Below are 26,787 nucleotides of genomic sequence, written 5' to 3' on the forward strand. Positions count from 1 at the left end.
TAATCTGCTCTCTGTTTCTATGAATTACTTTAGATGTTCTGGACTTTAATATAAATGGAACAATGCAGTATGTGCTCTTTTTATCTGACTTCTTTTACAAGCATGACCATTTTGAGAATCATATATGTTTTTACATTATCAAGAAGAGTTCATTCTTTTCCATTACTCAAATGTATTCCATTGTACGTTTATACCACAATTTGTTTATCCACTAACCTGCTGTTAGGCAACCCCCACCCCCATGCACATACTTTTGGCAACATATGAAGCTGCCATGAATATTCTTGCATAAGTCTCATGCCTCCATTTATCTTGGATAAATACTCAGGAGTAGAATGGCTAGATCATATGGTCCCTGCATGTTTGCTAACTTTGTAAGAAACTGTCAAACTGTTTCTACTATAGTTGTACCCTTTAAACTCCCACCTGCAGTCTTTTTAATTTTAGATCATATTATAACAGAGGTATCTCATTGTAGGTTTAATTTGCACTTGGCTAATGATCCATTATCTTGTGCATCTTTTTAAGTGCATAATTTGTAAATCTTTTTTGGTGAAATGTCTGTTCAAGTCTTTGACCCATTTTAAACTTGGAATGTTTGTTTTCTTATTATTGAGTTCTGAGAGTTCTTTTAAAGATGTTTTATTTTATTTGGTGAGAGTACGTAGCTCAAGATCTCCTCTCAACAAATTTTTAAACATTCATTATTGTTGACTGTAAGTATGACATTGTACAGCAGATGGCTAGACTTTAATAATCTTCCTTGACTAAAACTTGATGCCTGTTAATGTGTAACTTTCCATTTCCTCTCCCCTTCATATCTGACAAACATTCTACTCTTTAATTCTCAGTCTGATTACAGATGTTCCTTGATTTACTATGAGATTACATCCTGATAAACCCAGTGTAAGCCCAAGGATAAGTATGGTAAGTAAAAAACACTGTATTGTACCTAACCTACTGAACAGCCTGGCTTAGCAACACAGTATGTTAGAGGGCATTGTTTCCCCTCCTGATCTCAGGGATGACTGGGAACAGTGACTCACTGCCACTGCCCAACGTCACAAATATACCACATATTGCTATACTGGAGAAAAAAAATCACAATTCAAAATTCAAAGTGCAGTTCTTTCTGAATACATATCACTGTTGCACCAACTTAAAGTAAAAAATCATTACTGAACCATCATAAATTGGGGACCATCTATATTTTAGATTCCTCATCTAAGTAGAATCATGCAGGCTTTGTCTTTCTGTGACTGGCTCATTTCCCTTGGTAGCATGTCCTCCAGGTCTGTTGGTGCATCTTGCAGAATTCCCTCCTTTTTAAAGGCTGAATGGGCATTCCACTGCATAGTTTTATGGTACTTTCCTTATCCATTCATCTGTAGGTGGACATTCACCTCGGTTACTGTGAATAGTAGTGAACATAGGACTGTTAATATCGGTTTGATATCCTGATTTCAACTCTTTTGGACAAATATTCAGAAGTAGGTTGCTGGATCATTCGGCAGTTCTAGATTTAATTTTTTGAAGGAACCACATTTTGTTTTCCACAGTGGTACACCAATTTTGAATTCCTACAAACAGTGTGGAAGGGCTCCATTTTCTCCATCTTCTCCAACACTTCTCTCTTGCTGTTTTGGAAAGCGCTTTCCTGACAAGAGGGAACTGATCTCTCATTGTGGCTTTGATCTATTTTCCTAATGATTAGTGACACTGAGTATTTTTTCATACACCTGTTGGCCATCTGTAAGTCTTTTCTGAAGAAGTGTTAATTCAAGTCTTTAACCCATTTTAAAATTGAGTTAGTTTCTATTGAGTTTTTGAAGTTCCTTATATATTTTGGAGAGTAACTGTTTATCAGATATTTTTGCCATTTCATAGGTCATCTTTTTGTTCTGTTGGTTATTTTCTTTGCGAATTTTGAGAGTTCCTAATATATCCTGGATATAAGTCCTTTATCACATATGTGATTTCTCCAAGTTTGTGATTTATAGTTTGTGATTCATATTTTCACTTTTTATTTTTACCTTCATTTTATTTATTTATTTTTACTTGGTGCTAAGGATTGAACCCAGTGCCTCACAGGTGCAAGGAAAGAGCTCTATCACTGAGCCACAGCCACAGCCCTATATTTTCACTTTCTTTCTTTTTTTTTTAAACTCTTTTTAAAAAATATTTTTTTTTTAGGTGTAGGTGGACACAACACAATGCCTCTATTTTTATGTGGTGCTGAGAATCGAACCCAGGTCCCGCTGTGCTAGGCGAGCGCTCTACTGCTGAGCCACAAACCCAGCCCTATATTCTCACTTTCTAATAGTGTCTTTAGGAAGAAAAAGTTCTTAATATTGACAAAATTCAGTTAATCCATATTTTTAAAATACATGAATTGTGGTTTTGGTGTTTTTAGCTAATCGCAAAGATTTTCTCTTATGTGTCTTCTAGAACATAATTTTAGGTTTCAAATTTACTTCTAGGATCCATTTTGTGTTTATTTTATAAATTTATAAGTGAAGTTGTCTTATCTTTATTTTATTTTGTTAAATAGATAACCGAATACTCTCATACTGTTTAAGAAGATTAATTTTCTTTAATGAATTGTCTTTGACCTAAATCAGTTGGTCAAATATGTATAAATGAATATATTTCTGGATTCTCTATTCTCTTCCATTGATATATTTGCTTATTTTTAAGCTAATATTATTCTGTCTATTGTAGCTTTACAGTAAACTTTGAATTCACGTAGTATAAATTCTTCAGCTTTATTTTTCCAAAATCATTCCAAATATATCTGAATTTCCACTTAAATTTTAGAGTAAGCCTGTTAATTTATTTAAAAAAATAGGATTTCTGTTGCTTGGGATTGTGTTGCACTTTCAGATTTGTTTAGAAAGAATTGATATCTTAACAATATTAAATTTTCTCATCTACCAACATGGCATGTGTCTCTATTTATTTAGGTTTCCTTTGATTCCCTTAGCAATGTTGTACAATATTTAGCATATCAGTCTTAATATATTTTTGTCAGATTTAACCTGAAATGTTTTATATTTTTAATGCTATCTTTTAGTATTATAAATTTAAAATTTTAATTTTATATAGTTTATTTTTAATGTATAGAAACATACTTGATCTTCATATGGTGATCCTACATTCTACAATATTGCTAAATTTGCTTTTGGTTTTAGTAGATTTTTTTGATGAATTACATTGTATTTTCTAATAGCCAGTAATTTTGTTTATGCATAAAAAGAGTTTTACATCTTCCTTCCAAATCTGGGTGTATTTTATTTCTTTTTCTTGCCTGGTTATATTGGCACAGTTCTTAAACAGAATTCTTGAGAGCAGACACCTTTATCTTATTCCTGATCTTAGGGGGAAGACATTTAGTCATTTACTATTTGGTTTGATGTTAGCTCTTGGTGTTTTAGCAAATGTTCTTTATCAGGTTGAGAAAGTTCCCTTTATCCCTTACTCACTGAGATTATTTATCAGGAATTGATATATTGTTTTTCTGTATTTATTGAGATGACCGTGTCATTTTTGTCACAAACTTTTGATGTCTGTTCATGAAAGATATTGGTTTGTCCTTTTCTCTTTCTGTAATGTCTGTGACTAGCTTTGGTGTCAGAGTGATAGTGGTTTCTAGAATGAGTCCAGGAGTAATTGCTCCTCTTCTGTTTTCTGGAGGAGTGTATGAGTTTGGTATAATTTCTTCTGTAAACATCTAGCAGAATTCTCCTGAAGGCATCTGGTCCTGGAGTTTTCTTTGTGGGAAAGGTTTTTAGCCACAAATTCAGTTTTTTAGTATATACAGAGCTATTTGCACTATTTATATCCTCTTGAAGACTTCACAGCTTGTGCTTCTAAATAAATTTGCACATTTAATTTATTCTTTAAATTTACTGGAATGAAGTTTTTAATAATATTAACATATATATTTTTAAAATATTTACTTTTTGTAGTTGTAGTTGGACACAATAACTTATTTTATTTATTTATATGTGGTGCTGAGGATTGAATCCAGGGCCTTGCACGTGCAAGGTGAGCGTTTTACCACTGAGCCATAACCCCAGCCCCAACATATATTTTTACTATCTATAGCATCTGTAGTGATGTCACCTCATTCCTAATATTGGTATTTGTGTTTTTTTTTTCTTTTTTCCTGGTCAGATATGTTAGTGATTTATGCATCTTATTTATCTTTTCAAAGAAACATTTTTCTATTTCATGATTTTTCAATCTGATCCTTATTATTTTTTTTTCCTGCTTAGTTGGGGTTCCTCCTGTTCTTCTTTTCCTAACTTCTTAAAGGGGCAGCTTAGGACATTAATTTGAGAACTTTCTTCTTCCTACTGTACTATATATTACTATAGATTTCCCACAACTTTTTGTTTGTTTTCATTTTAATTCAGTTAAAAATACTTTCTAGTTTCTCCTTTGGCCTATATATTTATATCTCATACAGAAGCAGAAAAGATCAGTAAGCTATTGTCATTAAAATAAATGCTGGACTTGTTAAGAGACAGAAACTCTGATATTCTCCAAATGATAAATAATGATAAACAAGCTCAGATATTGTTTAACACTTGATATTCCAAAGAGAAAAAAATATATATATACTTCCAATTATTCCCTCTGTTTTCTTATAGAGTAATTGCTAAAATAAAGGAATACAGGAAACAAGCCTTTTGCCAATGGTTACTTACAAAAATATAGAGCGGATCATATTCTGGGGACATGGATAAGGCCTCAGGTGGTTTCATAGTCAAGATTGAGGACTTTCCAGTGACCTGAGGTGTGGAGTCCTCTTTTGGAAGGATAACGATGGTGGTGACTTCATCCTAAACACAGGAGGAACAAGAAGGGCCAGTTAGTCTTGCTGCTAAGACAAGAAGGAAGAGTGGGAGGAATTCTTGAAGGTGGGGACAGGTTACCTCAGCTCCTTGCTTCAGGGCTCGAGCGAGCTTTTGGGGCTTGTAACTTGTTGAAGACATGTGGACTGAGAACGGCTGATATCCCTTAATTTTGTACAGTTGAGGAACCTGAGGGTGAAAGAAGACAACTGACTGAATATCCTTAAAAGGACCATCTGGTCGGATCTGCTTCTCAACCGCAGCTGTCCGTGGTGAGGGTGAACCAGGCCACCCTGTGGCCGTCCATTATGACAACTGTCAGTTCGGACCAGCACTGGAGAGGTGTCAGGGCCCTGTTCTAGCTCACATCTGTGTCCACGGTTACTTTCTCATACCACAGGACTTAACTACAGAAACACATCAAAATATCTTCATTTTCAAAAACACAAGTGGTCATATGTCTCAAGAAAGGCTGCCTAATTTGTGTCCAGTTCATCTTGTGGTTCTTTTTTTGTTTTGTTGGGGGGGACACTAGGGATTAAACTCAGGGGTACTCTACCACTGAGCTACATCCCCAGTGCTCCCCTTCCCTTTAAATTTTGAGACAGGGTCTTGCTGAGGCTGACCTCAAATTTTCAATTCTCCTGCCTCAGCCTCCTGAATCTCTGGGATTCCAGGTATGGGCCACCAGCTGCATCCTGTGTTTTGTCTTGAAGTTTTTAATAGATGTAGCTGAGGGAATTCATGGGAGAAGGTATAACCCCACAGAATAAACACCCTGGTTTCTGTAGCCACATCAGGGAAAAAAAAATCTCCAACATTCTATCAAATAAGAGCAGAAAAATACTCAGTATAATCTAAAATAGACCAGAACTAATAAAATAATACAATTCAAGTTCAAGAATATTTTGTTCACTCCGCATAAAACACCGAAATAATTATGTGACAGATCTGACCTGCAAGTTGAAGAAGGAATAGCTGTGCTTGATTTGAACATCTGAAGGCTTGATTGGGACTAGTCCAAGGCCGTCAGGAGCCTAAAATGGGAAAATAATGGGGGAAGAAAGGAAAGTCAACTCCAAGCAAAAGCAGGTAGGCTTCTATTTCCATCATAATTTGAGATATTAAGTGAAGAGATCTACTCTCAAAGCAGCCTTTCTCAGGACCACAGTTGCCACTTGATCTCTGGGACACAGGGCGGCCCTGCCATCCCCTCTTTGTGTATCTTAGAGTATGTGAATCTTCTTCTCCTCCTGAGTGTCATGGAGGCTGCGACGGATCACCTCGAGCCCCAGCTGTTAGAGTCCTGCTAAGAGTCAGGGCCGGCTCTCCTCATGTGTTGCCTTGACTCTGGGTGACAGCACCTTCCCTGGCAGCCTGTCATTGGAGGCAGGGTCAAGGTCCTCTCACCCTAGGCCAGTTCCAGAGTTCCTCACGGCCTCAGCTGAGGCCTCTGCCAAAACCGATGGCAGCCCTACTTCTCCGTCCAGTCCTGTTCCCTGGGCTGGCCTTTCAGAGAGGCTGGCTCCCAGAGTACTTCCTGCCTGCTCATGTGCACAGACACTAGAGAACCTGGAACAGGGCCTGGCAGGCTACAGGAATTCCACAAATACCATCCTTTACCTAGGCTGAGGCACCACCATTCAATCAATATGATGCAATGTCAATATGACATCATTCGCAAGACATTTCCCAATTTCAAAGATGCTACAGGTACAAAAAAAGAATTGACGAGGGGCTGGGACTGTGGCTCAGTGGTAGGGTGCTTGCTTGGCACATGTGAGGCTCTGGGTTCAATTCTCAGTACCACATTAAAAAAATTAATAAATGATAAAGATATTATGTCTATCTATAACTAAAAAAAATCAATAAAATCCTGTATTTGTGGAATAAATGAATAAATTCTTGTATAGATAGAAATACTGAGCCCTCCATTTTAAAAAAATATTTATTTTTTAGTTGTAGTTGGACACAACACTTTTATTTCACTTGTTTATTTTTTTAATATGGTGCTGAGGATAGAACCCAGGGTCTCGCTCTACCACTGAGCCACAACCCTGGCCCCTCCATTTTTTTTTTAATCAACCTGAACAGGAGAGATGTCCTAGCAGCACTAACTAAATAACAAAGGAACTATGCAAGCTGTGACCTATTCAAAAAAATGAGGTGGGCTCCATGGCACCATGATGACACCCCAGCACCCTTTTGCTCCATTAGTCATTGAGTGTCAGATAATTTTTATGGTGGGAACATCACAGATTTCATTTTTAATGAATTAAGCAGTAGAATCTGTTAAATCATGTAATTATCAAACTCCGAAAACTTGGAATTTCTAAATTTCATCCAATAATTCTTGGGGAAATTAACCTGAAATATTTTGGGATATGTATACTGGGTTTATTCTTTAAAATTAAAAAGATCATTCTGCACAAGCACTTGCAATAAGGGTCTCAGCACATGCTCTGTTGATGTGAATCTGAGCGACATTTTATGGCTGGTTATGTGATCTTGTGCCTCGTTTCCCCATCTGTGAAACGATAAACCCACCACATAGATTCATTGAAGATCAAATGAGGTCACACCTGAAACACTTAGGTGCAATTTAAGAGTTGATTAATGATTATTTTCATTATAATGCATTATTGTTCCTGTAAAGGGAGGAGAATGGGCTGTCACATCCTGACAGAGGAGGGACAGAGAGAGGGGAAATTCTGAGTCTGATGTGTTAGCTTGACAGATTCTGGGACAAGAATCTTCTTGACCAGGTTGGGCCCAGACTAGGGGCTGCTGTTCTCTTAGCCTCTTATTTATTGTGCGTCAGAAGGTCCAGCTGAGCAGAGCCTGCCTCCCCGGGCCAGGTGGTCCTCTCTGTGCTTATCTGCCCATCTGCTCTTAGGCCTGATTCCAGGGCAGCTGGAATCAGTGTCCATGCCGGGGTCCAGCCTGGGTTACCAGGGAGCTCTGCACAGGCATGCCGGGTGTATCAGGTGTACCAGGAGTTCCAGTACAGGGCTGGTAGCTAGATGGCCTCCAGGGTTCCACTGGTCATAATTTCCTGGGCACAGGTCTCCCCTGGAGGCCTTCTGAGGAGGCAAAGGGGGTAAGGCTGAGATCATGCCTGCCCCCACCCAACAGCCTGATGGTACCCACCAGCTCCTTGTCACCCTGAGGAGGGCTGTAGGATGGGAAGGCAAAGGGCAGCACGTTGTTGGGTGACACCTTAAACCGGCAACTGTGATCGTCCTGAGTGGATCGTGGAAGAAGGTTTCTGGGATGCTTGTCTAGGGGGAAATCAAAACAGTACTTTACTATCCTCAAGGTGTTTTTTTTTTTTTTTTTAGTGAAACTAGCATTTTTAGTTGCATATTTACCACATGCTATTTCAAAAAGGATATTTATGCTTCTATGTATGCATACATAACATCTATTTCCATTGTTAGTTCCCCTCTATTGTTTACTGCAACCCCTTCTTTAACTTTTAAAATTTTTATTTATTTTTTGCTTCAAAAAACTATAATTCTTTAAAAATATTTTATGAATAAACATTAATTATATATGCTAATGGGGTTCAGTGTGTTTTTTTAAAGAGAGAGAGAGAATTTTTTAAATATATTTTTCAGTTTTCAGTGGACACAACATCTTTATTTTTATGTGGTGCTGAGGATCAAACCCAGTGCCCTGCACATGCCAGGTGAGCGTACTATTGCTTGAGCCACATCCCCAGCCCCATGTGTGTGATAATTTTATCTACGCATATAGCATGCACTTATGAAACCTGGCCTTCCCTTTCTCTCTCTCTGCTCCCCACATATTCCCAATCCTGAGAAATCACTGTTCTACTTTCAGGTCTGCCCCCCAAAACTTTTGTTTTTGTTTTTGTTTGGTACCAGGAATTGAACTCAGGGGCACTCAACCACTGAGCCACATCCCCAGCCCTATTTTGTATTTTATTTAGAGACAGGGTCTCACTGAGTTGCTTAACAGCCTCACTTTTGCTGAGGCTGGCTTTGAACTCAAGATCCTCCTGCCTTGGCCTCCTGAGCTGCTAGGATTACAGGTGTGTGCTACTGTGCCCAGTAAAAAACTCTTAATACTTGATTAAAATATTTCTGATGAATTCAACAAAGAAAAAGATTAAAGAAAAACATTTTTATAGATGTCCATACATGATTTCTGGGTAAATTCCATTTTTTCTTCATTAAAAAAAGAGTTTATTAGAAACTTCAATGTCAGAAATAAAAATAATGTAGGAAGCAGCAAAGAATTGATAAGATGCTACAAATGTTTTGGGAAACTAAATATACAACTATCTTGGTGGAGAGGCTGGAGTATGTGGGGCTCTGGCCAGGAAGGGAGGAAGGCTGAGGAGGGGCAGGGCCCGCCTGTGGACCTGCATATGAGCTGTTATGGTTTGGATGTGAGGTGTCCCCACCAAAGCTCCTGTGAATGCAGGAATATTCAGAAGCAAAAAAATTAGATAATGAGAACTGCGACCTGATCAGTCCATTCCAGTTTAAATGTACTGACTCGACGGTGACTGTAGGTAGGTGGGGCATGGCTGGAGGACATGTGACAACTGAATCAAGACATCAGAGTGGCATGAGGAAGGGACCACCAGCCAGGGGACAGAGGCAGACTCCATGAAGCCTCCAGAAGGAACCAGCTTTTGACAACTGGATTTTAGATGTCTCCAGAACAAAACTGGATTTTAGATCTGTGTTGTTTGAAGCCATTACACTTGTAATGGTTTGTTACAGCAGCAATAGGAAACTAATACATGTGATTTATGAAAAAATATATCTTTGCCATAGCTAATTTCATGATAAAGCAGTCTTGAGCTTCAGGGGTCTTGGTCTCAGCATTGCTATCCTCCACACCATACCTTACCTTGTGCTATTGACTGTCTTGCTTGTATGAGCCTTTTCATTATACTTTCTCTGTCCATTTCACGAAAGGAAATTAGCATATTGAGTAACCGCCGCTCAAACATGATCTTGAATCGGAAAGAACAACAATCTCAGATTATTAATTGATAATACCATATCTGATAGTCAATGTCATTCACTTTTCCCAATCACAATTAAGGGCACAATTCACAGGGAGAGTGGCAAGCTTCCCCGGACTGAAGCCACGGGGACTTCATGGTCTAGTGAATAAGGACTAGCCTGGAAACTAAGAAAGGTATCAGGTTGTCATCTGGTCTTGTCCCACCCGTTTATGAGTCCTGAGTCTACCTTCTTTCTTCTGGATGTAGCTGAGGAGCAATGCTACCAAAGTGGTGTTTGCAGAGTCAGAGGACAAACTTACGTAGTTGATTCTGTAGCCACGGGGTTGGGGACATGGGCAGTGGTCTACACCTGCACCTACATGCCATGTCTACACCACCAAGCTTTGCATCCAGAGTGGTGCTGCTGCAGGGGAGTGTCCCCCGTGCACGGAGGGTTGGCAGAAGGGGTCATTCATTCCATGAGAAGTGCTCCTTTCTCTTCTCCCAAGAACTCTTTCATTTACCAAATAGAAAGTGGATGCTTTGTGCCTGGCTCTGTGCAAGTCCCTGCAGAGACGGGGGGGGGAGCAGAGCCGTGGTCATCTCTAAGCTTTGAGGCTTTGCCTCTGGCTGTGTTGGGGAGACCTGTGCTGGTCCAGGTGAGAGGAGCTGGGCTGGGGCCAGCACTAAGGAGAGGGTAAGAAGTCATTCGACTGGAGGGCACCCTGGCTCAGGGACCTGAGAGCGAGCCAGCACTGCGAACACTCCAGCTGCGGGGCTCCCTGCAGAGGGGCTGAGGTTCAGGGGGCACCAGCCTCTTGCTGGTGTGTGGCACTGTCAACAGCTGTGCCTTCCTCCCCCTGAGCGCAGCCTCCACTTTCTCCCCTCCCCCGAGCCTCCTGTGGCCACCTCTGTGCATACACAGAACAGGAACAGCAGGGACTCAGGTTCTCGGGGCTTCGGAGGCTGGTGAGAAGGTGGCCAATGCAAGGAGCATGACCAGTCCAGGCTGAGTCCTGCCTGAAGGACCGCCCGCAGCGGAACTTCCGGAGCCCCTTAGACGTGTTCACTCATTTTCTTCACGGTAACCCAACGGGACAGGTCTTAGTGTCATTCTCAGATGAAGTTCAGATGAGTTCAGATGAGGAAACTAAGACACAGAGGTCATGTCGCTTATCCAAGATCAGAAAGCTCACAAAGTAGCACCAAGAATTAAGTGCAGGCCATCAGGCCCCCAGAGCCTGGGTGTGTGGTTTGGGTTTTGAATGACCCCCACCCCAAGGCCTGTTGCTAATGGCCTCAGCCTGGGGCACTGTGGGAGGTGGTGGAACTGTCAGGAGGTGGGGCCTCCTGTAAGGAAGTAGGTGATGGGGGTGGAGCATTCAGGGGGATATTGGGACTCTGGCCCCTTCTTTTCTCCCAGTTGTCCCAAGATAAGCAGCTCTGCCATGATGTTCTGCCTCAATACAGGCCCAAAGACCTCCATTGAGCCAATCCACCCTGGACTAAAATCTCTGAAATTCTAAGCCAAAATAAACCTTTCCTCTTTATAAGTTGATTATCTCAAGTGTTTTATCACAGCAACAGAAAGTCAACTTACACACCAATTTTTAATCGATGCTGTCCCTTGCTTGAGGTGTGAGTCTGTCCCATAGGGAAGCCACGCTTCAAGGGCAGGGACAAGACTCTCCAGGGAGCCTAAGAAGCAAAGGGCAGCAATGAGAGCTTTAAGTGTCGAAGCTTATAAAGATAGCTTCTTGGAAGACAGGTAGACCTGGGCTGGCCCAAAAGACAGGTGTGGACCTGAGGAGTGGAGATGGGGAGGCATAGAAACACGGGTTCCTAGCTGGGGATAAGCACGGTGTGTCTGGAAGAAGATGAGGATGGTGACAAGGGGAAAGACAGTGGGGAACTGAAGAGGGCCGGCTACAGTCAGATCAGTGGGTCACCCTACACCCTTTATGGGCATTAGGGGTCAGAAGACTTCATTTTATCCTCCAGCAGGAAACCACTAGAGGCCAGAGCTATGCTGGGGGGAAGACCAGTGTGAATAAGGGTTAAACAACAGTAAGATGACACCTTTGAAGGGGAAGCCATAGCCTGATGTCAGAGACAAGATCCTACTGGAATTTTCAGTTGTTCTCCCTGAATAGGACCAAAACCCCATTGTTTTAGTTATATTGACCCAGCAATTCCACTCCTAGGTATGTATAACCAAGAGAATTGAAAATCTGTGTCCACTAACTTCTGCACAAATATTTATAGCAGCATTGTTGGTGATACCCCAAAGGTGAGAACAACTGGATGCCTGTCAATGGATGAATAGGTAAAATCGGCCTATCCAAAAAATGGAATATTATACAGCTATAAAACGGAATGTAATACTGATACAAGCTACAACACCAGTGAACTTGAAAACAGGTAAGTGAAAGAAACCAGATTCAAAAGGTACATACTATATGATTCCAAATAAGTAAAATGTCCAGAAATGGCAAACCCATAGGAATGGAGAGTAGATTGGTGGTTGCTAGGGGCTGGAGGAAGAAGAGAATGGGGACCGACTGGTAATTAGTTCTGAATTCCTTTCTAGGAAATCAGACAGTGATGATGGCTTCCGGACTCTGAATATACTAAAAGCCAACTCAGCTAGATATGTTACAAAGGTGATTTTTATAGTATGTGAATTGCATTTCAATTATATTATTATTTTAAAAAGCCCATTGTTTGCCTGGCACAGTGGTGCATGCCCATAATCCCAGCGACTCAGGAGGCTGAAACAGGAGGATAGTGGGTTCAAAGCCAGCCTCAGCAAAAGCGAGGTGCTAAGTAACTGGGTGAGACCTTGTCTGTAAGTAAAATACAAAATAGGGCTGGGGATTTGACTCAGTGGTTGAGTGCTCCTGAGTTCAATCCCTAGTACCAAAAGAAAATAAAAAAGCCCCTTGTTTGATTACTTTGTGCTGATGACTAAACAAATAAAAATTCCAATCTTGTTCTGGGACTCACCTTGCGTGCTGCTTGTTGAAATCGTTTTTGTGCCCTGAACCTGGTAAACCAATTATTATTATCGAGTGGATCAAAACGAGGCTTATATTCTGGGATATCCTGTAAATATAAAGCATAGGCTCATTTTACATTTAAATTCTAACTCCTGACCTAAGCATTTAATAAAAATGTTTTAGAGTTTGATCCTAAGTTATCATTTATTTGTTCTTTCATTTAGTGGGCATTTGTTAATCACTTGCAGTAGACATAACATTACAGGGAATACTTCTGGAATTGGAGGTCAAAAGAGGAAGACAAGGTTTGGGTTGTGGAATCTGGGAGTCTAGTTAGGGCAACCCAAGCAGACATGTGTGAGTGAGGAAGAAGAAGAAAGTTATACAGAAATCAGTCCTGTGGCAGGGGCTGGCCCTGCATCCAGATGAAGAATAGACCATGAGGTCCCTGGATGGCAAGGAGGACGCTCTGCTCAGCCCTGTGTGCCCAGCACCAACACCGTGCCTGCACGTCCTGGGCACAGTGTGCACAGGCCAGGGAGTGAACAAAGAGGCCCTGGAGTCGCAGGGACACCAGAGCTGCAGGTTCTTGTGTGTGTGTGTGGAGGGGAGGGGGATGGCAAGATGAAAACAGTCTCCAGAAGTGGATCAGCATGACCCTGGCCTGTGCAGTGGGCTGCAGAGGAGCGTCTGGGGGTCGGTGGGGGTGGGGACAGGTGTAGGACAACAGCCACCGGATCAGTCAAAGCGAGCCCTGGAGGTTGGACTTGGGTGGCCTTGTGGAAGAGCTCCTGGCAAGACTCTGGCTAGATTCAATGATGGGGAGAAAAAAAGAGGTAAAAATAATCCAGATGTGGCGACCCCAGTGAAGACAGTGAGGACAGAGAGAGATGGGGTGGTCAGGGAGAGCTGGTTTCCCTGCTGAAGTTGGAGTCTTAACGGAAACTGTCACGGGATGGAGTCAGGTGGCAGGGCTGCTGTCCCCCTTTAACACCTGAGGGCACTAAGGTATCGTAGCTCAGGGGCTTGTCCTGGGTCCCCTCTCTGTCCCAGAGAGAAACCACAACTCCAAGCTTCCACTTCTGGTCTTGCCATCTTCTCACCAAGGAGGGGAACACAGGGAACAGAGGTTAGGGACCCACCTGAGCACCTGCAGAGCCACCTGGAGAGCAAAGGGAAACAAAGAAAGAGAAAGGAAAAGTCGAGATGCGGGAGGAGGAGGAGGCGAGGACACTGTCAGATTCAAGGGACACACGCATCACAGGTCTCAATGTTTTACTTGCAAATGGATGGTTAAAAGCACTCTGAAAATGGAAGTGTCTGAGAAACTATTAGCTCCCTCTTGGTAAAGGAATTTCCATAAAATTTCCCAAGGTTTTCAAAAAATAAGCATTTAAAGAAGGACCAATAATGAGATTCCAAAGAAAGGAAAAATCACTCACCTCTTCTAGTTCGCGAATTAGCCGCTTATGGTTGACTTCTGTGTTGAGTCGCTGAAATTCCTCATTCAGAATAGGATCTCCTCTATTGCTCTGTTTTTTTTTTAATCATAAAAAATAGCGAAGTTGAAGACAAGGCATAAAACTTTATTTCTCTTTAAAACTCATAGAAACCCATTGGGCAATTGGTGGAACCCACTTGTGGAACCCACTTGTGGAATTCTGTCTGGGTGTAGGGGAGATATCCATAGGTTAAAATGCCCATTATAATCCCAGTTACTGTTTAGACACAGTGAGCTTTTATAGAAGTACAGACCCAAGACCTTAAAAACTATACATATATATCTATATACATATACGTGCGTATATATTTGTGTGTGTGCATATATATATACACATACATACACACACATACATATATGTAAAATTAGGGGTCATGTCTCTGGAAATCATTTCTAAGGCACTTAAAATTCACAGGAAGGATTTTAACTATGAGACTACTGGAGAATGTATAGTATAGATTTCATTAAAAAGAAATGTCTCAGGTTTAAAGCTCCTCTGAATTGATTATTTAAGTGCCAGGTTTTTAACAAAGGCACACAGGGACTCCCCACTTTTGGGTGGTGGAGGCTGGTGGGTATTTCTGGGCTGGACGGGGACTAGTCCCTTCCCTGGAGTAGTGTCCCCAGGCCGCTCTCCTCCCCGACCTGCCTGCTTCCCCTAGGGCCTCTGGACTCTCTTTCCTAATCCCAGGAGCCACAGGTGACTCCAGGGGTGGGCTGGCCAAGCTGGACAGGGTCTGTCCACCCTGTCTCCGTGGAAAGGGGACTGTGCACACTGTGAGTCGTGTTCATTTTTGATTCTCTGTGGGTTCTATTATTTGCTGGTTGGGTAACCTGGCAAACCATATTGGCTCTTAGGTACACCGCTCATGGTTATTTTAAAGGCTTAACTGGAAGAAATTTATCCGTGACATTAACACTTTATTCAAAATTAAAATAGGAGTGCTATTGCCACCAGGGTGGGGAGCTGTCTCTGATTTGCACGTATCAGGAAGTTGAGTTTGAGACTGTGGACCTCAAATTCAAAATCTAGAGTTCGTGGGGACACACTCAGATGCCTCCCATCACAAAAAATAAAATAAAATAGTCAATTTTAAGGAGGGATTGGTGTAAAGGTTGTTATTTCTCAATCTAGTTGAGATTCTATTTACTTATTGTGAACATTTCAGAATGTAACGTTGCCTGTGGTCTCCCCAAGCATCAGCTCGTCATCCTTGAGGCTTTGTGCCATCAGCTTGATGTCAACTCCCTTCTGCCTGCCACCATCTCTTTTTCTCAGCCTTCTGCCCTAAGCTCAGACCTCCCAGCATTCCTTGCTCTGGGGTCACCTGCCAGCGCTCAGCTATTAGGCGAAATCCCTTGAGCATACAACACAGGGTCCCTGCAACATTTGGTCTCCACAACTTCATCCTCCTGCCTGTCCTGGTGGCTGACTCTAAGGACTGGCTGCTCCTCTCCTAGACACACTGGCAATTGCAGTTTAAATGCTCATGTTGACCTGTTGTGGCATGTCTGTGTCACCTGCATCTTTAACAAAGTTAGAAAATAGCATTCCATGGTGGGGTTGACAGGAACTATCAATATTGTGTTTTTAAAATAGCTTGCAAAGAATCTGAACCACACAAGCAACTACATTTAAGTGGCAATCTCAATACATATCTTTCCTAAATGTGAAGATTCATCAATGTAGTAATTTTATTCTCTTTTGTTTGTCCTGTGAAAAATTAACGTCTGGTCTGGACTCCATATCTAGGAAGATGAACGAGATATCTGACAAGACACGATTTCCCCTGGCAACTTAGAGGCCGGCTAGCTTCCCGGGAGCTCACATGGCTGAGCTCAGGTACTGTGATGAAGTGAAGTGGGTCTCCCACAATCCATGCATCAACACCCTGGTCTCCTGTACCCCAGCATGCGACTGTATCTGAACCTCAAAAACCTGACCAGGTGATGAGGTCGTTAGAGTGGGTCCTAATCCAACACGACTTGTGTCCTTATCAGCAGAAGAGACTAGAACACAGACACACACTGAGGGATGTCCACGTGAGGACACAGCAAGAAGACGGGTGTCCATGAGCCGAGAGAGAGAACCAATCCAAAAGCTGATCCAAAATAGGGGGATTAAAAAAAAGAAAAGAAGAGAAATCAGAGGAGTAGACACAGGGGAATGAAAGGAAGGGAGGAGGGATGGGATAGGGAGAGACAGTGGAGTGAATCTGACCTCACTTCCCTGTGTACATCTATGAATATGCCACAGTGAATCTCACCATCACCTACATCCACAAGACACTAATTAAAAATAAATTAAGTAAATAGCAGAAAGATCAGTAGAGTTGAGGAACAGGAGGTGGGAGAAGGGAGGGGAAGGGGAAATACTGGGGACTGAATTAGAACAAATTATATTCCACGCTTTCATAACCGTGTCATAGTATGTTGTCATGTATAACAAAAAAAGAACCAATTAAAAAAAATAAAAAAAGAATAAACCAACTCTCTCAACATCCTGATCTCTAGAATAGAGATTAAGATTAAGATTGTAGATTAAGCTACTCAGCCTGTAGTACTTTGTTACAGCAGCCTGAGCAAACTCATACACTGTGTGATGATTCTGCAAGTCCCACTGGTTAAGTCCAAACCCCTCAAACAAGGAGCACTAGCTGAGTTCTACCTACTCTTGCCCATGTATGTCCTGGGTTTCAACCACTATGGACTTGTCCCCAGTGCTCTCTGTTCCTGTCCTCCGTGTAATAACTATCTCCATGCCACAGTAAGGCCGTGGGTGTTGCATAGCCCATAGTCCTGTTTCTGCCTTGCTATCCCACTCCCCTTAATCCTGCCCCCCCTCTCTGCTCAGTCCTTCTGAGAGTCTCTGACTTGGTACCGTCACTTAAGTCTGGCTCAGACGTGGCTCCCAAGCACCATCTCTGGGTCTCATCTTCATGTTCGTTAGATCACAGAGCAGGTTCATGCATACCCAGAAGTATAGCCTGAATGTGGGCCATTCCCCACATCTAAGTGCCCGAGTCCTCTATCCTAATTGTACTGTGTCTTTCCAAAGAGATGCATTTTCTCTTTTCTGGCTTCTGAATCCTCTAGGACCCTCAGTATAGGTCTCTTGTAGCATTTATAGCCACCCTTGGTTTATAGTTAACAATTTACTTGTCACCAGCCTCCTCCCCTCCCAACTCAATCCACATTTTCTTTCTCCTGATCTGGCATCTTGCATATAAAAGGAATTAAAAATATTTAGTGAAACAAATGATTTCAAACGAGCAGTAATTCTGACCTCGTATTTGGCGCTGGCTCTTTGTCGCTCCTCAGCAAGCTCTTTTCTAAGTTTAAAAGACATATGATCTTTACCATGGTGCACCTGCCTGTGGAGAAAAAAAGCCAACTTCCAGAAGCCACCAGAAAATGCCATCAGCTTTAGGAGGGATGCCTGTCTGGGTTGCACCCTGCAACTCAGAGGGATGCTGAGGTGCTGTTGGAAGCACGCTGCGGGAGAGAGGCTGTAGAGGCTAGGCCACATCTCTAAGATGGACAGCATGGCCTGCGAAATGACGGTTATCATCTAGTGACACATGTTAAAATGTTCCTGAATAAAAAGATCTGGATGCTCGACAGCATTAGGCACTAGGGGAATGCAAATCAAGGTCACATAGTACCTCACTGCCTGCCCGCTGCCTGCCCACTGCCATGACTAAGATAATAATAATGATTTAAAAAATAGCGGAAAACATTAAGCATTGCTGGGGCTGGGGTCCAACTGGAGCCCTTGTAGGTTGCTGGTGAGAATGGAAAATGGTGTAGCTGCTCCGGAAAACAGTTTGGTGGCTCCTCAAGAAGAGTTCCCAAGGACATGCAATTCCACTGCTAGGTATGTACCAAGAGAACTGAAAAGAGAGGCTCATACAGCATTACTCATAATAGCCAAAAAGTGGAGACCATGAAGTGTTCATTAACTGGTAAGTAGATAAACAAAATGTGATCTATCCACACAGTTATGTGAATAATAGAATGTATATTCATTATAATGTATTTATTATAATGCAAAGGATATGCAATCATAAGTAGGAATGAAGTACTAGTACATGCTATGATAGACAAACCTTAAAAAGTGTTCAGTTATAGGAGCCAGTCACAAAAGACCACAGATTATATGATTTCACTTATATGAAGCATCAAAATAGGCAATTCCTAGACATAAAAGTACATGAGTAGCTAGGCACAGTGGCCCACACCTGTAATCCTAGTGGCTCGGGAGGCTGAGGCAGGAGGATCACAAGTTTAAAGCCAGCCTCAGCAAAAAGTGAGGTGCTAAGCAACTCAGTGGGACCCCTTTCCTAAATAAAATACAAAATAGGGCTGGGAATGTGGCTCAGTGGTCGAATGCCCCTGAGTTCAATTCGATGTACCACCCCCCGCCCCCATGAAAAAGTACATGAGTGGTTGCCAGGGCTCTGGGGAGTAGGGAATGAGCAGTGACTGCTAATGGGCTTGGGGTTTCTTTTTTGGAGTGATAAGAAAGTTCTGGATTTAGGTAGTGCGGAAGATTACACAACATTGTGAATATATTGAAAATCTCTGCACTATACACTTTAATGGAGAATTTTATATTTTGTGAATTTATCACAATAAAAAAAATTCTAGTATGTAGTATGTCCAGCATGGAACCTGGAACATCTTCAAAATAAAAAAGTAGCTATGATTTTAAACGTGGTGTGTGTGCATGCATGTGTGAGCGAGTGTGTGTGTCTGTATCTGGAGGACAGTTTTAGATTAAAAGAACCTAAAGAGTCACAAAGATGAAATATAAATTGTATGATCTTTGATAAGACCCTGGATGCCCTCTCTCCAAAATGAAAATATCCCAGGTATAGAGGCCATCATTAGGACATCTGGGTAAATTTGCCTATGGATGACTTGACCCTGCTATTCCACAGGTGTTAAGTTTCTCAGACGTGTCTATGGTGATGTCAGAGGCTACCCTTGTTCTTGGGAGTTACATGCTAATGTATTGGGGGTGAAGCTTTCCAGTGTCTGCAACTTACCTCCAAATGGCCCAGCAAAAAAAAAAAAAAAAAAGCCCCTGTAGTTGTGTGTGCATGTTAGCAGGTGTGCTGTGTGTACAGAGTGCAAATGTGGCACAATGCTAACAATTCATGAACCATGGTCAAGGTTGTCATTGGTTATTTGCAGGTAAAAATCTTTCAACATGAAATGTTGGGAAAATAACATTAAGTGAATTGCACAGCATTTAGAGATGATTTACAGTGGGATTTCAAGTATGTTACAAAGCAGCATAGAAGGAAGAAAAGACATGGCATTAATGGGGGGGGGTCACTGCTGAGCGGTAGCATTAATGATTTTTTCCTTCTTTATAGTTTTTTTTTTTTTTTGACTGGGGATTGAACTCAGGGGTATTTAATCACTGAGCCACATCCCCAGCCCTTTGTATTTTTTTTTTTTTAAATTTAGAGTCAGGGTCTCACTGAATTGCTTAGGGCCTCACTAAGTTGCTGAGGCTGGCTTTGAACTCAGAATCCTCCTGCCTCAGCCTCCCCACTTGGTGGGATTACAGGTGTGCACCACTCTGTTTGGCTTCTTTCTTTATCACAGTTTTAAAAAGACATTTTTTCAGGTTTCCTACAGTGACAGGGGATCTACTCTTCATAATAGGGAAAACATTTTTAAAAACAAAATCTTCAGTTACTTGGAGAGGGAAAACCGGGCCTCAGCATGGTGCACAGCTTTGGAAGTCTTCAAGGTCAGGGCCGGTCTTCCCTGTGTGGGAAGTGTGGAGGCAGGATGTGGATTAGGCAGCCTGTCAAGTACACTTTCCAGGAGACTGTTTTATGGCTCAATTCAAGAGTTTCTAAAATTTTCTTTCGAACCAGGTGAGATGGCGCACACCTGTAGTTCAAGCTATTACTTGAAGAGGCTAAGGCTGAAGAATCCCTTTAGCCCCAGGAGTTCAGGGCCAGCCTGGGCAACGTGGCAAAACTAGGTCTCCCCCGTCCCCACCAAAATCGAAAAACAACAAAACAAGTTTACTTGAGCAGGATCTGGACAGGTGCACATGGACATGCCAGGTATGATCTGGTTTTAAAAATTCATTTTGATCACAGAAGAACAAGAACACTCAGCCTGAGTTTTAACCATCAGGGACCCCTCCCTGATCCCCACAACTGCGGGACTGTTCAGGTCTCTGGGGCACACAGCACAGGGCACAGGAGCTCATGGTCAGGGAAGTTGAGATGGGGTGAAGTTTGGGGTACCCGAGCCACCCCAGATTTGTCTCGGAGTGTGCATGTGGTGGTGTTGCTGGTAGCAGTGGCTGGCAGGGAGAAGGTCCTGGCCTCTCCCACAATTCAGTCTGGTTTTGTGCTGTGACCACGCTTAGGAACCATCATGGTTTGGTAGCATTAATTTCTCCTAATGGAAATTCATTCTGAAAGAGAAAGACCAGTGGAGGGGAAAGACTAATCAAAATTTCCAAAGGGCATAAAAATGATTTCATGATATTTCATCTATAAAAGGCCATCCCCTAAAAACAATCACAGATTGCTTTGATATAAATAAATAATTGCTCGATATTTACCACTTCAGGTGATTTTCCATCTCTTCTTTAGCGATCTGTCTGACTTTCTGTTCAAAGAGCGCCTCCTTCATCTGTCTTGTTTTTGAAATCCCAGTGCCTTGGTCCAGAACTGAAGGCAGGGGCAGACAATGATTAGATCAGTAATCAAATCAGAATCATTTGCCGAGAGCAAAACAATTTCTAATGGTGAAGCATAACAGGGATCTGAGTTTTGTTGTTCATAAATAATAAATGTGACATGAAATAATTCTTTCCTATTTGGCCCAGGGGCTGATTTATGGTGGATCAACTGGTTACCTTCTCTTAATTCTTTAATCTTCATTTTTCCTGGTTCTTGATTTAAAACAGTTGCCACAGCAAATGGATTTGATAGATCTACTGGAAATTTCAGGTTCTGGTACTTAATTTCCTGAGACACCGAATGGGCAGGAAAATTAATTCTCTGGCTTCTCCCATCACTCTCCCTCCATCACATTGGGGAGGACGCCCCCCCTACCTTCAGTTTTGGAGGCCTTGTCTTTGCTGGTAGTCGATGGAAATTTATATGCGGCATTGTTTTTTCTGCAGGAATGCTGACTTTCTTAGAAAGAGTATTTAATCTTTTAAACTCTTCCAATCTATAGTTGAAAACAGATATTAAATTAGTATACAAGCCAATAACTCAATAACTTCTATTTTTATATTTCTTTTGATAATATCATGACTTGAAGTCCATCATTATATCTAAACTGAAAATAAATCTGTGTACCCAAACAGTGGTCTATTAAATTAAATGCAATGTCAGCATCTTAGCACATAATCATATCTATCAGAATAGTCCGTGAATGGTTTTTTTTTTTTGCATTCTTAGGAAATATAATGAGTGGAAAACATGACATGCTGAAAAATGCTCTTATGGTCTAGCATAATTAATTTCTAGGCTGTTGGTTTTCAACAGCTAAATTGATTACATTTTTAAAATCATACTTTGAGGGGCTGGGGTTGTGGCTCAGCGGTAGGGCGCTTGCCTACCACATGCAGGGCGCTGGGTTTGTCTTTAGCATCACATAAAAATAAAATAAAGGTATAAGAAAAATTGTACTTTGATTTGTCTTCTTGGTAAAAGGAAGATTATTCCCATTTTTGGTAGCAAGATTGTTAAAAAAAAAAAGAGATTCAGACTCATGTTTGGGATCTTTCCTGTAACTAAAAGTGGCCTTTTGACATACAGGTAGAGACAGTGCAGACAGTAACCTGCAGAATCTATTTGGATGATTTATTGTGTGATATTATAGTCAGAAATTCTATTTCTTTAAGTAAGAATGTGTGAACCCTTGTTTTCCAGGATGAACACTTAGTTTCCAATGACATTTCAGGAATTAGGTGAGAATACATTAACATGCTCATAGTCAAGGTGCACCTACTGAATAGGCCTGGTGGCATTGTATGGAATGGTGCTAGCCATCTCAAATTCAACAGCCCCCTAGGCAAGAGTATCCTTAAGGACCACAGCATGGGAGCACCTGTCCGTTGGTGAGATGCACGTTGACTGACACACTCCCGTGTGCAAGGATCAGGGCTTAGCTGGAGAGTGAGCCATGGCTCAGTATCCTCATCTCCACACAGCTTTAACATCATCCATGCTGTAAATACTGGGAACCTTTTGGGGGTGTCAAGAAAACCATCTCCTAAAGAACCCTAATTGCTACTATTGGTGATGGAAATGAAAGAGACTAAGAACATGATGAACCAGAGTTATGAACTGCATTTGACAGTGCCAAACAGAGGACATGAGTGACTCAATCATCACATCCCATACTGAAACAAAGGAAGCAATCTAGAAAAATTTCAGAGAACACTACTGTCAATATAACTTTTTTCCCGTTGTGGTGGAATTTATGTTACAGTACTATTTGCAGTTTGGAAAGACATACAGGGCTTGAGTCACACTCCTTGAAAACATCAGCAGTGTACTAAAAAAGACAGTAAACCCTGGCTGGGCACGCAAAGCAGAATTATTCAGAAATAGTGTATATGCCTGCGTTTGGGTAGTGCCTCGTCAGACAATGCTCTCCTGTATTTAAGAGCACACCTGGGCTGGGGGTGCAGTGAGTTCTTGGCATATCAAAAACTCAAATAGCAAACAACAGAAACCAAAGAAGCATTCCTCACAAGTCCCCCTTTCTCTCTCTTTTTTTATTATTATTTCTTACATACATCACAATAGAGGAGTGCATTACATTCATAATATTTTTGCATTACAATTTCTTTTCCTCTCAGCAGAAGCAACTCTGCTACCAGTAGAGGTACTCTATGCATCACTGTTATGTTTTAAGGTGTATTTTATGTAGGCCCATCATTTAAAATAAGTTTTGTTGGTTCATTTATTTTTGTGGTGCTGGGGCTTGAACTCAGGGCTCTGTGCATGCAAGGCAAGCGCTCTACCCCTAAACTACACCCCAGCCCCTAACATAAGTTTTTGATGGTGTTCTGATACAAGGAAAAAAAAAAAGAATAAAAGGAAGAAGGACTTGGAGTTTGGGGAAAGTGTTAAGAATAAACAAAAACATTCCAAAGCAGCCCTACGGTAAGGCCATGTTGGGATAGCACGTTCCGGTGAAGACACATTCATAAGGCTGGGAGTTGAACTGTGAAATCCACAACTGCATCTTTATTTGTGCAGTCCCGTACTCAAAGGGTGTGAAGGTAATAGTCACATCCATCTTGCCATTAGCTGGAATTATTCCTGAGAGCAAAGAAAGGAGAAGATGTGTTGATAATCAAGTGCAAAGAGATGGACGCATGCGTGAATACATTCTTCCTGGGATAAGCACGAGTATTTCAATAATCTTTGTATAATTTTTTCATTAAACACCCATGAATCCAACTTCTGTGTGTTTACATGGATCTTATTTACCAATTTCTACATTAATCCTTTATAATTATTATTTGATTATGTCAGTTATGTAAATATATACATATCAATCTGCATTAGTGATTCAAACACGAATTCCCAGAAGTCTAATCTTCAGGGGAATTTACCAGAAATCAAAGTTAATGTTGCAAGTAACAAGGAAAAGCTAGGAACACACATAAAAGTTTGTGTTCAGACAACGCAGCTCCTTAGGTTTGTGTGTGATTTGATTCTCTCCTTTCAGATCTTTTTTTTTTTTTTTTTTTTTTTTTTTTGGTGATGCTGGGGATCAAAACTAGGACCTTGCAAATGCTAGGCAAGCACTCTACCGCTGAGCCATGCCCCCAGCCCTCTCCCTTCAGATCTTGAGAATGGTCTGCTATTCCTTCCAAAATCAACGCCTGTTCTTCCTTCGTATCTCTGGTACCAGTGGGGCTTGAAACGGCAAATTTCAACAGTGAGGGAAGGAAAACAGAAGGGAAGACCCATGGACTCAGTGCAGTGAGGGCTAATGCTCTCTGACCCCCCACTGAGACCTTCTGGTCTTTCCATTATCCCTGTAGAGGCTTGCCAGGCTAACCACCTGCTCTGCCCTCACCCTCCTCTGGATCTTGTACCACTCTCTCCCTTCTCTCTGTGGGCCATTCCTGCAGCCACTCAGGCTGCATGAGTGTGAAGACACACTGTGTGCCTGCTACTGTCTCAGGGACTCGAATGCACCAATCAACAAAACAAAGTCTCAAGTCTTGTGGCGTTGACCTTCTAGTTGGGGACAGTAAACAAAAAGAAATGAATGTAAAGTACAAAGTCAAGTCACAAATACCACCACCACCACCACCAAAAATCGATAAAGTGGGGTGTGGGGCAGAAAGGCCTTGGTGAGGAGGTGTGGGAGCAGAGCCGAGGGGGCAGGGCCTTGGCTCCAATCCCCCGACTCTGGCTTCTGCTGCTGCGGGGTCTCTGTACTAGCTTTCTACTGTGTGTTGAGCTGCTTCTCCTACTTCTCAGAATCATCTCGTTGCTAGTCTGTCTTCCCCTAGACTAGCATATCAGTTTTAGGAAAACAGGTACCTGCTAGGTACTCAAGAAATTCTTGCTGAATGAGTGAATGAAGCAAACTCGAAAGCCTCCCTCCACCTACATGTCCCAGGAAGCCCCTCCTGCCTCTCCAGCCACCAAGCTTCACTACCCTAAGCTTCCATCTGCACCCCATGGAACTCCTGTACTGTGGGACCTGTTACCTTGCAGACTTTGTACTCCCAGCATAATGCATGAGCCCCAAAGGTGGACACCAGCCCCATACCCTTTTGTCTTCCTGAGTCCCTGGCAAGGAATCAAAAATAGGTAAAAGTGCTTCAGAAACAGGTATCGGTCAATTCCTCAAGCACTGAAGGCAAATTTGTTAAACGACACCCACTAATGACCCTTGAGCCCTGGACAGAGCAGAATGATCCAGTAGAGTAATTGGGGTCTGTCAGCCAGTTGAAGACCAGTAGAGCAGAATCCCTGGTTCTTCATGATGTGTGGAGCTTCAGCACCTTGACCAGCCATTCGGTCAGAGACTACAGGTGACCCACAGTTCACGGGGGCTTTAAACCAAGAACATTCTGTTGCTTCTGCCCTAGCTCATTGATTAACAACAACAACAAAAAAGAAGCTCTGGATCAGGAATTGATGTTTGCCTTGCCCAGGCTGATTTATTTTTAAGTGCTCCCAGCCCGGACCTAAAACACAAAGCACACTATGGAGATGTAGTCTAGGCAACCAAAGTCAACCACTTTTTCCATTAGCAGGAATACCAGCTCTGTTACCAGAACACGGTGGCAGCTGACTGTCAAATGTTAAAAGCTGTAAAAGGTGTGCCAAGTAATCACAGCTTCCTGCTCAGCAAAAACTAATGGTGGGATAAAGGAGAAAAATATCATGTTTTGAAAGTGAGAAAGTGACCCCAAAATGTGACTTCATTTTAAAATGCCAAACCACTAGTTTATCCATCCAGTCCAATCTCACCTGGAGTTGATTAAAGATCAATACCCTCGACATAACCAGGGATGATGTTGGGAGGACAGTGGTCAGAGACAGGGAGGTGAGGACAAAACTCAGAAATAAACTAAAGTCCAAGAAAACTCTAGCTGATCAATACCATGAATATTAGGATGAAAATGTACTAACCCTGAAAAATGCCCACAGTGATAAATGAATTCACCACCAGGCAATACCACTGTGTCTTTGCCTAGATTACAATTATATAGAACACATGCATAAATATGGGCAGTTATTAAAAGGAGACAGAAAAACAAAAGCACATTGTTTTTAGGAACAGTATGGCCAAATAAGGGGATAATTTGTAAAAATCTCTTCCTTCTTATATGTCTATACCAAGTTATAATTTTAAGGTTTCATTTTATTTTTAATTGACACATAATAATTGTACAAATGCAATATTTTGATACACGCATAGTTGTAGGGTAATCAGAGGCTCCATCACCTCAAACATTTGTCATTTCAAAATCCTCTCTTGTAGCTATTTTGAAGTACACAATACATTATCATTGACAATAGTTACCCTAACGTGTGACAGGACACCAGAACGTATCCCCCTATCTATGACTCTACCCCTGTTGACCATCCCCCCTTCCTCCTCCAGTCTCTGTTAACCACTGTTCTACACTCTACTTATATGAGATCAACTTTTTGAGATTTCACACATAAGTGACATCATGAATATTGTTAAAATTTTTAAACAGTTTTCTCTCTGAACATCTGCATACAGATTATTCTTCCTGAATTGTCACAGGGTCTTCCAACCCACACGCTAGAAGTGTTAGTAAGAATTGGTTTGAACCTTCTAGGATTTATGGTTCCACTAATTATGGTTGGGGTAAACTACTTCATCTCTCTAAGCCTCATTTGGGAAATGAATAGCTACGTCATTTAAAAATCATCC

The 26,787-nt window shown here is 41.8% G+C and overlaps 1 protein-coding gene across 1 annotated transcript in view; it reads right to left on the reverse strand.

Annotated features, from left to right (window-relative positions):
- The window catches only part of LOC144250055 (cilia- and flagella-associated protein 221-like), a 63,142-nt gene that overhangs the window by 165 nt on the left and 36,190 nt on the right, over window positions 1–26,787 (reverse strand). Inside the window, exons 7-18 of the mRNA XM_077792448.1 lie at window positions 23,513–23,672; window positions 21,444–21,564; window positions 21,245–21,356; window positions 20,948–21,056; window positions 17,633–17,720; window positions 14,288–14,377; window positions 12,853–12,951; window positions 9,735–9,852; window positions 8,010–8,140; window positions 5,816–5,896; window positions 4,941–5,048; window positions 4,713–4,847 (exon numbers count right to left, since the gene is read on the reverse strand). Coding sequence (XP_077648574.1) covers window positions 4,713–4,847; window positions 4,941–5,048; window positions 5,816–5,896; window positions 8,010–8,140; window positions 9,735–9,852; window positions 12,853–12,951; window positions 14,288–14,377; window positions 17,633–17,720; window positions 20,948–21,056; window positions 21,245–21,356; window positions 21,444–21,564; window positions 23,513–23,672 — 1,352 coding nt within the window. The remainder of the gene's footprint in view (window positions 1–4,712; window positions 4,848–4,940; window positions 5,049–5,815; window positions 5,897–8,009; window positions 8,141–9,734; window positions 9,853–12,852; window positions 12,952–14,287; window positions 14,378–17,632; window positions 17,721–20,947; window positions 21,057–21,244; window positions 21,357–21,443; window positions 21,565–23,512; window positions 23,673–26,787) is intronic.

This window comes from Urocitellus parryii, chromosome 1, assembly GCF_045843805.1.
Source record: "Urocitellus parryii isolate mUroPar1 chromosome 1, mUroPar1.hap1, whole genome shotgun sequence".
NCBI lineage: Eukaryota > Metazoa > Chordata > Mammalia > Rodentia > Sciuridae > Urocitellus > Urocitellus parryii.